This window comes from Pan troglodytes, chromosome 1 (genome assembly GCF_028858775.2).
Source record: "Pan troglodytes isolate AG18354 chromosome 1, NHGRI_mPanTro3-v2.0_pri, whole genome shotgun sequence".
In the NCBI taxonomy this organism is placed as follows: Eukaryota; Metazoa; Chordata; class Mammalia; order Primates; family Hominidae; genus Pan; species Pan troglodytes.
This window is the reverse complement of record NC_072398.2, coordinates 202735001-202744375: the sequence shown is the minus strand read 5'-3', so window position 1 is coordinate 202744375 and position 9375 is coordinate 202735001. Positions and strand designations below refer to the sequence as shown.

The window sequence follows — 9375 nt, the reverse complement described above, 5'->3', positions numbered from 1 at the left end:
CTATCTGACCTTGGCCCAGACGTGTTACCTCTTGAGTCTCAGTTTTCTCATCAGTCAAATGGAGACACAATAGCCTATTTCACAACGTTGTGGTGAGAGTTACCTGAGACAGTGATGTATCCTGAATTCTTGCTGGAGCTCAGTAACTCTTAATGTCTGTGCTTCTTCCTGGCTTTTCTTTTTTGGAGACCAGGTCACAAAAGATAATATCAAGGCTGGGCGTGGTGGCTCACACCTGTAATCCCAGCACTTTGGGAGGCCGAGATGGGCAGATTGCTTGAGCTCAGGAGTTCAACACCAGCCTGGGCAACGTGGTGAACCGCCCCACCACCCACCCCCGACCTCGTCTCTACAAAAAATACAAAAATTAGCCAGGTGTGGTGGTGTGCACCTATAGTCCCAGCTACTTGGGAGGCTGAGGTGGGAGAATCACCTGAGCCTGGGAGGTTGAGGCTTCAGTAAACAGTGATTGTGCTACTGTACTCCAGCCTGGGAGACAGACTGAGACCCTGTGTTAAAAAAAAAAAAAAAAAAAAGGCCAGCGCGGTGGCTCTCACCTGTAATCCCAGCACTTTGGGAGGCTGAGGCAAGTGGATTACCTGAGGTCAGGAGTTCAAGACCAGCCTGGCCAACATGGTGAAACCCCGTCTCCACTAAAAATACAAAAATTAGCTGGGCGTGGTGGCATATGCCTGTAGTCCCAGCTACTCAGGAGGCTGACATAGGAGAATTGCTTGAATCCAGGAAGCAGTGGTTACAGTGAGCCAAGATTGCGCCACTGCACTCCAGCCTGGGCGACAGAGCAAGACTCTGTCTCAAAAAAAAAAAAAAAAAAGAATTTTGGGTCAGGTTCAGTGGCTCACACCTGTAATCCCAGCACTTTAGGAAGTTGAGACTGGGAATTTGAGACCAGCCTGGTTAACATACTGAGACCCCTGTCTCTGCAAAAAATAAAAAGAAATTGGCCGGACAGCATAGTGCACACCTGTAGTCCTAGCTACTTGGGAGGATAGTTTGAGCCCAAGAGTTTGAGGTTACAGTCAGCTATAATCACATCACTGCACTCCAGCCTGGGTGACAGAGTGAGTAGAGGGAGACCGTCTCAAAAAAGAAAAAAAAAATTCTAAGAATTTTTTGCTTTTTCTTCTCACAAAGTTACTATGTAAATGAAGCTTTGGGAATGATTTAGTGACTGCCTTAAAGATTCTAAGGAGTTATTCAACAGAGGAGAGTAACTCATACACATTCATTCAAAAATATTCACTAAGAACTCACTACAGGCATATCTTGTTTTTTTGCCTTTTTGTTTTGAGACGGAGTCTTGCTCTGTCGCCAGGCTGGAGTGCAGTGGCGCGATCTTGGCTCACTGCAACCTCAGACTCCCTGGTTCAAGCGATTCTCCTGCCTCAGCCTTCTGAGTAGCTGGGATTACAGGGATACGCCACCACGCCCAGCTAATTTTTTTTTTTTTTTTTGTATTTTTAGTAGAGACGGGGTTCACCGTGTTGGCCAGGATGGTCTTGATCTCGACCTCGTGATCCACTCGCCTCGGCCGGCCTCACAAAGTGCTGGGATTACAGGCGTGAGCCACCGCGCCCGGCCGGCATATCTTGTTTTATTGTGCTGCACTTTACTGTGCTTTGTAGATAATGCATTTTTTTGTTTTTTGTTTTTTTTTTTTGAGACAGAGTCTTGCTCTGTCGCCCAGACTGGAATGCATTGCTCAAGCAATCAATCAAGCCCGACCCACTTTATTTATTTATTTATTTATTTATTTATTTATTTATTTTAGACAGAGTTTCGCTGTGTCACTCAGGCTGGAGTGCCTTGCTCAAGCAATCCTCCTGCCTCAGCTTTCCAAGTAGCTGGGATTACAGGCATGCACCACCAAGCCCAGCTAATTTTCTATTTTTTTTTTTTGAGTTGGAGTCTCACTCTGTCCCCCAGGGTGGAGTGCGATGGCGCGATCTTTGGCTCACTGCAACCTCTGCCTCCCGGGTTCAAGCAATTCTCCTGCCTCAGCCTCCCTGAGTAGCGGGGATTACAGGTGCCCACCACCACGCCGAGCTAATTTTTGTATTTTCAGTAGAGACGGGGTTTCATCATATTGGCCAGGCTGGTCTCTTGGCCAGGCTGGTCTTGAACTCCTGTCCTCATGATCCACCCGCCTCAGCCTCCCAAAGTGCTGGGATTACAGGCGTGAGCCACTGTGCCCAGCCAATTTTCTTATTTTTTGTAGAGACAGAGTCTCGCTATGTTGCCCAGGCTGGTCTCAAACTCCTGGGCTCAAGCGGTTCTCTTGCCATGGCCCCCCAAAGTGCTGGGATTGTAGGCATGAGCCGCTAAGCCCAGCTGCATGTCTTTCACTTTAAATCAAAAGCTAGAAATCATTAAGGTTAGTGAAGAACACGTGCCAAAAGCCAAGATAGGCCAAAAGCTAGGTCTCTTGAACCAAATAGCCAAGTTGTGAATGCAAAGGAAACATTCTTTTTTTTTTTTTTTTTTTTTTTTTGAGACAGTCTTGCTCTGTCTCCCAGGCTGGAGTGCAGTGGCCTGATCTCGGCTCACTACAACCTCCACCTCCCAGGTTCAAGCGATTCTCCTGCCTCAGCCTCCCGAGTAGCTGGGACTACAGGTGTCCACCACCACGCCTGGCTAATTTTTGTATTTTTAGGAGAGACAGGGTGTCACCATATTGGCCAGGCTGGTCTAGAACTCCTGACCTTGTGATCCACCCACCTCGGCCTCCCAAAGTGCTAGGATTACAGGTGTGAGCCACCACGCCTGGCCAGGAAACATTCTTAAAGAAAAATTTTAAATGCTACTCCAATAAATACATGAATGATAAGAAAGCAAACAGCCTTATTGCTGATAGGAAGAAAGTTTGAGTGGTCTCAGACTTTGATAGATCAAACCGTCCACAATATTCCCTTAATCCAAAACCTAATCCAGAGCAAGGCCCTAACTCTCTTCAATTCTAGGAAAGCTGAGAGACGTGAGGAAGCTGCTCTAGAAAAGTTTAAACCTAGCATAGTTTGCTTCATGAGGTTGAAAGAAAGAAGCCTTCTCAATAACAGAAAAATACAAGGTGAAGCAGCACATGCTGATGGAGAAGCTGCTGCAGTGAGTTATCCAGAAGATCTAGCTAAGATAACTGATGAAGGTGGATACACTAAACAACAGATTTTTCCATGTAGACAAACAGCCTTGTAATGGAAGAAGATGCCATACTTTCATAGCTAAAGAGAAGCCAGGTTGGGAGCAGTGGCTCATGACTGTAATCCCAGGACTTTGGGAGGCTGAGGCGGGCAGATCACGAGGTCAAGAGATTGAGACCATCCTGGCCAACATAGTGAAACCCCATCTCTACTAAAAATACAAAAAATTAGCTGAGCGTGTGGCATGTGCCTGTAGTCCCATATACCAGGGAGGGTGAGGCAGGAGAATCACTTGAACCCAGGAGGTGGAGGTTGCAGGAAGCCGAGATTGTGCCACTGCACTCCAGCCTGGGTGACAGAGTGAGACTCCATCTCAAAAAAAAAAAAAGAGAGAAGCCAATACCTGGTTTCCAAGTTTCAAAGCACAGGCTGACTCTCTTGTTAGGGGCTAATGCAGCTGGTGACTATAAGTTGAAGCCAGTGCTCATTGACTATTCTGAAAATCCTAGGGCCTTTAAGAATTATGCTAAATTTACTCTACCTGTGCTCTATAAATGGAACAGGACGGGAGTGGTGGCTCATGCCTGTAATCCCAGCACTTTGGGAGGCTGATGCGGTGGATCACTTGAGGTCAGGAGTTCAAGACCAGCCTGGCCAACATGGCGAAACCCCGTCTCTACTAAAAATACAAAAATTAGCCAGGCGTGGTGCCTATAATCCCAGCTACATGGGGGGCTGAGGCAGGAGAATCGCTTGAACCTGGGAGGCAGAGGCTACAGTGAGCCAAGATCATGCCATTACACTCCAGCCTGGGCAACAGAGTGAGACTCCGCCTCAAAAAACAAATAAAAAATGTGATCCATAGAAGGAGGCAAAAAAATCAACATAAACAGGAGTTTGAAAGAAGCTCATTTCACTCTCATGGATGACTTTGAGGTGGTTCAAGATTTCAGTGTAGGAAGTAACTGTAGGTGTGTTCGAAATAGCAAGAGAACAGCCTGTCCAACATAGCGAAACCCCATCTCTACTAAAAATATAAAAATTAGCCAGGCATGGTGGCACATCCCTGTAATCCCAGCTACTTGGGAGGCTGAGGCAGGAGAATCACTTGTACCCGGGAGGCAGGGGTTGCAGTGAGCCGAGATCTCACCACTGCACTCCAGCCTGGGCGTCAGAGCAAGACTGTCTTCAAAAAGAAAAAAAGAAATAACAAGAGAAGTAGAATTAGAAATAAAGCCTGAATATGTGACTGAATTGTTGCAATCTCAGGATAAAACTTGAATGGATGAGGAGTTGCTTCTTCTTTTTATTCTTTTTTTCTTTATTCTTTTGTTTTGTTTTGTTTTGTTTTATTTGAGATGGAGTTTCGCTCTTGTTTCCCAGGCTGGAGTGCAGTAGCGCAATCTCAGCTCACTACAACGTCCACCTCTTGGGTTCAAGCGATTCTCCTGCCTCAACCTCCCGAGTAGCTGGGATTACAGGCACCCACCACCATGCCTGGCTAATTTTTTGCATTTTAGGTAGAGATGGGGTTTCACCATCTTGGCCAGGCTGGTCTTGAACTTCTGTCCTCGTGATCCATCTGCCTCAGCCTCCCAAAGAGCTGGGATTACAGGCGTGAGCCACTGCGCCTGGCCAATTTTTGTATTTTTAGTAGAGACGGGGTTTCCCCATGTTGGCCCAGGCTGGCTTTTCTTTTTTTGTTTCTTTGAGGAGTTGCTTCTTATGACTGAGCAAAGAAAGTGGTTTCTTGAGATGGAATCTACTCCTGTGAAGATGCTATGATCATTGTTGAAATGACAACAAAGGATTTAGAATATTACATAAGCTTAGTTGATAAAGCAGCAGCAGGGTTTGAGAAGATTGACTCCAATTTTGAAAGAAGTTCTGCTGTACGTAACATGTTACCAAACAGTATCACATGCTACAGAGAAATCTTTCATGGAAGGAAGAGTGGATCCTTGTGGCCAACTTTATTATTGTCTTATTTTAAGAAATTGGCACAGCCGGCTGGGCACCGTGGCTCACGCCTATAATCCCAGCACTTTGGGAGGCTGAGGCTGGTGGATCACCTGAGGTCGGGAGTTCAAGACCAGCCTAACAAACATGGAGAAACCCCATCTCTACTAAAAATAAAAAATTAGCCGGGCGTGGTGGTGCTACTCAGGAGGCAGAGGCAGGAGAATTGCTTGCACCTAGGAGACGGAGGTTGCCGTGAGCCGAAATCACACCATTGCACTCCAACCTGGGCAACAAGAGGGAAACTTCGTCTCACAAAAAACAAACAAACAAAAAGTGCTCTAACACAGCCTTGTGAAGTCAAAAGAAGATACTGTGTGACCCTGATAAGCAATTTTTGTTTTTATTTTTATTTTTGATTCAGTGGCACAATCTGCAACCTCCATCTCCCAGGTTCAAGCTATTCCCTTGCCTCAGCCTGCCGAGTAGCTGGGATTACAGGCGCTCGCACCACACCCGGCTAATTTTTATGTTTTTGGTAGAGATGGGATTTCACCATGTTGGCCAGCCTCCCAAGTACCTGAGATTATAGGTACATGCCACCACACCCTGCTGATTTTTGTAGTTTTTGTGAATACAGGGTTTCTCCATGTTGACCAGGCTGGTCTCGAACTCTTGGGCTCAAGGGATCCTCCCTTTTGGCCTCCCCAGATGCTGGGATTACAGATGTTAGCCACCAAGCCTGGCCAATTTTACCTTTCTGAGCTCAAGTTTTCTCACTTTGTACACGTGGTCAATAAGAGATTTTTATCATCAGTTGGAGGGAAGTGGTGAGATATATACACATGATATCAAGCATACACCAAGTTTGGAGATCAGTGGTAGAAAGAGATAAAAAGAATGTGTTGAAGATATTGAGGACTGGGTGAGATTACTTTCAGCTGAGCTTTTTGGAGGAGGTGTCATTTAAAGTCTTGCTTCAGGCCACAAACAGGAATGAAGGCATTGAATGATGGATACTATTTCAATGGGTAGAGATTTGCAAGAAGAGTACTGAAAGAAAGATTTGAAGGCCAAACAAAAAACATGGATGTTGCAGGTGGTAAGAATGGGAGGGTAAATTAAGGTGCATCTTGGCAAACCTTGAATGTTAAGATAGGAGTTTGATTTTTTTTTTTTTTTTTTTGAGACAGGGTTTCGCTCTGACACCCAGATCGTGCAGTGGCACGATCTCAGCTCACTGCAACCTCTGCCTCCCGGGTTCAAGCAATTCTCCTGCCTCAGCTTTTCGAGTAGTTGGGACTACAGGCGGGCACCACCACTCTTGGCTAATTTTTGTGTATTTAGTAGAGATGGGGTTTCACAATGTTGGCCAGGATGATCTTGAACTCCTGACCTCAGGTTATCTGCCTGCCTTGGCCTCCCAAAGTGCTGGGATCACAGGCGTGAGCCACCATGCCCACCCAAGGAGTTTGATCTTAATTCTGTAGCTGATGAAATACCAGTGAAGCCTTTTGATCTGGACTTTGACATTACATAGTAAATTTTTTTTTTTTTTTTTTTTGAGACGGAATCTCACTCTGTCACCCAGGCTAGAGTGCAGTGGCACGATCTCGGCTCACTGCAAGCTCCGCCTCCTGGGTTCACGCCATTCTCCTGCCTCAGCCTCCCAAGTAGCTGGGACTACAGGCACCCGCCACCACGCCCGGCTAATTTTTTGTATTTTTAGTAGAGATGGGGTTTCACCATGTTAGCCAGGATGGTCTTGATCTGACCTCGTGATCCGCCCACCTCGGCCTCCCAAAGTGCTGGGATTACAGGCATGAGCCACCACGCCTGGCCACATAGTAAATTTTTTAAATGAAAGCTGAAGCTGACACAGGGTAGTTTAGAGAGGAAGTTAATGCAAAGGAAGATTCCGTGACCAAGGGCATATGATTGTCAGGACATTTTGCTAGGTGACATAGAGCAGGAGATGGATGTCAAGATGTAGACCCTGCCAGCCAGGCGCGGTGGCTCACGCCTATAATGCCAGCACTTTGGGAGGCCGAGGCGGGCAGAGCACAAGGTCAGGAGTTCGAGACCAGCCTAACCAACATGGTGAAACCCTGTCTCCACTAAAAATACAAAAATTAGCCGGGCGTGGTGGCACTTGCCTGTAATCCCAGCTACTCAGGAGGCTGAGGCAGGAGAATTGCTTGAACCTGGGAGGCAGAGGTTGCAGTGAGCCAAGATCGGGCCACTGCACTCCAGCCTGGGCGACAGAGTGCGACTCTGTTTCAAAAAAAAAAAAAAAAGATGTAGACCCTGCCCTCAAGGAGTTTACAATTAAAAAGATCAGATAAGCCAGACTCAGTGGTGCACACCTGTAACCCCAGTGATTGATTTGGGGGGCTGAGGAGGGAATATTGCTTGAGCCCAGGAATTTGAAGCTGCAGCGTGCTATGATCACGCCACTGTACTCCAGTCTGTGTGACAGAGCTAGACCCCATCTCTAAAAAACAATACTAATAAAAAGAAAAAAGGGTCAGATAAAACATGTACATATAAAATTACAATACAAGGCAGAATGTGGCTGGACATGGTGGCTCATGCCTATAATCCTAGCACTTTGGGAGGCTGAGGTGAGAGAATCGCTTGAGCTCAGGAGTTTGAGACCAGCCTGGGCAACATATGGAGACCCTGTCTCTATTTATTAAAAAACAAAAAACAAAAACACAAAAAAAACTAGGTAGAATGTGATACATGTGAAAAGAGATCCAGCTCAAGTGCCTTGGGAGCTCAAGGGAGGGTGAGATTAATCGCTTTTTCCCAAGAATCTGGAGGCAGGAAACCAAGTCGGTTTCATCTTTGGAATTGTAAGCTTAGACTTAGAAGTCTCAGAGGGGGACTTGGGGGTCTTATCCACCCTCACCCCTGGCAGGATTCCCTGTCTAGAATAAACAATAACTTTAAAATGGAAACAAAAAAAGGAGCTCTGAAGGAAAACTGTGAAGGAAGAGGCTCCGTTTGAAATGAATAGAAAATGAATTTAGCTTGGAGGTGCTGAGGTGTTGGTAGAGGCAACTTTCTGGCAAGAGGCGAGTTGAAGGCCAGGAAGTGGATGAGATCAGGGAGAGTGTCTGGAGGGAAGAGGGGTAAAAACAGAAACTGGGGAAGCACCCACGTTTTAGGAAGTGGGTGGTGAAAGAGGAGTCAGAGAAGGCCAGAGGGAGAGGTGAGCAAAGATCCAGCAGAACACCTTGTTACAAAGTTTCGAGGAGGGTGGCAGGGGTGGAAGCCAGGACGGGTAGCAGAAGGAAGAAAACTTCCAGCAATAGGGATTGAGGTTCCACACGAAGTTACCAATGACATTTCAAGGAATGAAGGCTTTTCCTGAGGCTCCACAAATAAGGTGAATTCCCTGTGTCTCGCATCTTTGGAGCTTCCCCGAGGCCAGAGGGAGCAGGGTTGTGCCCTCTGACCTCTAAATATCTGGGGTTCAGTTCTATAATTAGCAGCACCGGATAGGACGCGAGCCAAACCTCTCTTAACCCTAGCCAGTCCCTCCAGGAACTGAAAAGATGAAGAATTCATTTAGGAGATTTCACACTCGGCTGTTTGGCCTAGCCCAGTGAAGTCCCTTTTCATCACGCAACCCTAATGACTCTTCGGGCTGTCACTGCCGTCTGGTGTTGCCAGGGATCTGACTAAACCGTCTTGCAAAAGTTTGCAGCATTCACCCGAGGCGGACTACAACTCCCAGAATTCCGGGCGCTCCCCGGTGCTGATTGGCGGAGCCCGTGACTCCAGGGGGCGGAGTTTCCCCCGCCTCCCCGGGGAAACAGACCTCTGATTGGCTGGACCGCCGGGCTTTTGTGTCCCCGCCCTCCCCCGGGGACCGCAGCGGGCTGAACTGCTGGTGTCAGAGCCCGGCGAGCGCTGGCAGTTCCGCGGCGGGGATGCTGAGGAGCGCTGGGTCCGCGAGCAGCCCTGGCCCCTGCGGACTTCCGAGGCCGTGAAAACCCCTGCGCTGCGGCCCTTCCCAGGCCCCCGAGGCCGTTCGCCGTTCCCGAAGCCCGACTGGGGGAAGAGTCCAGCACCAAAGCGGCCGTTCTCGGATTCCGGAGCGTTCTGGAGCCCCGAGAGACGCCCCGGGGTTCTAGAAGCTCCCCGGCGGCGCCCAGTCCCGGCTTCCTTCGGGCGTCCCTCCGAAACCCACTCGGGTGCACGGGTCGTCGGCGAGCCGCGACCGGGTCCTGGCGCGCACCATGATCGT

At 48.0% G+C, this 9375-nt stretch overlaps 1 protein-coding gene across 1 annotated transcript in view; it reads left to right on the top strand.

Annotated features, from left to right (window-relative positions):
• Window positions 1–8966: 8966 nt before the first annotated feature.
• The window catches only part of SESN2 (sestrin 2), a 23060-nt gene continuing 22651 nt past the window's right edge, over window positions 8967–9375 (top strand). Inside the window, exon 1 of the mRNA XM_016957397.4 lies at window positions 8967–9375. This exon is cut by the window's right edge and continues 82 nt beyond it. Coding sequence (XP_016812886.3) covers window positions 9368–9375 — 8 coding nt within the window. The 5' untranslated portion in view covers window positions 8967–9367.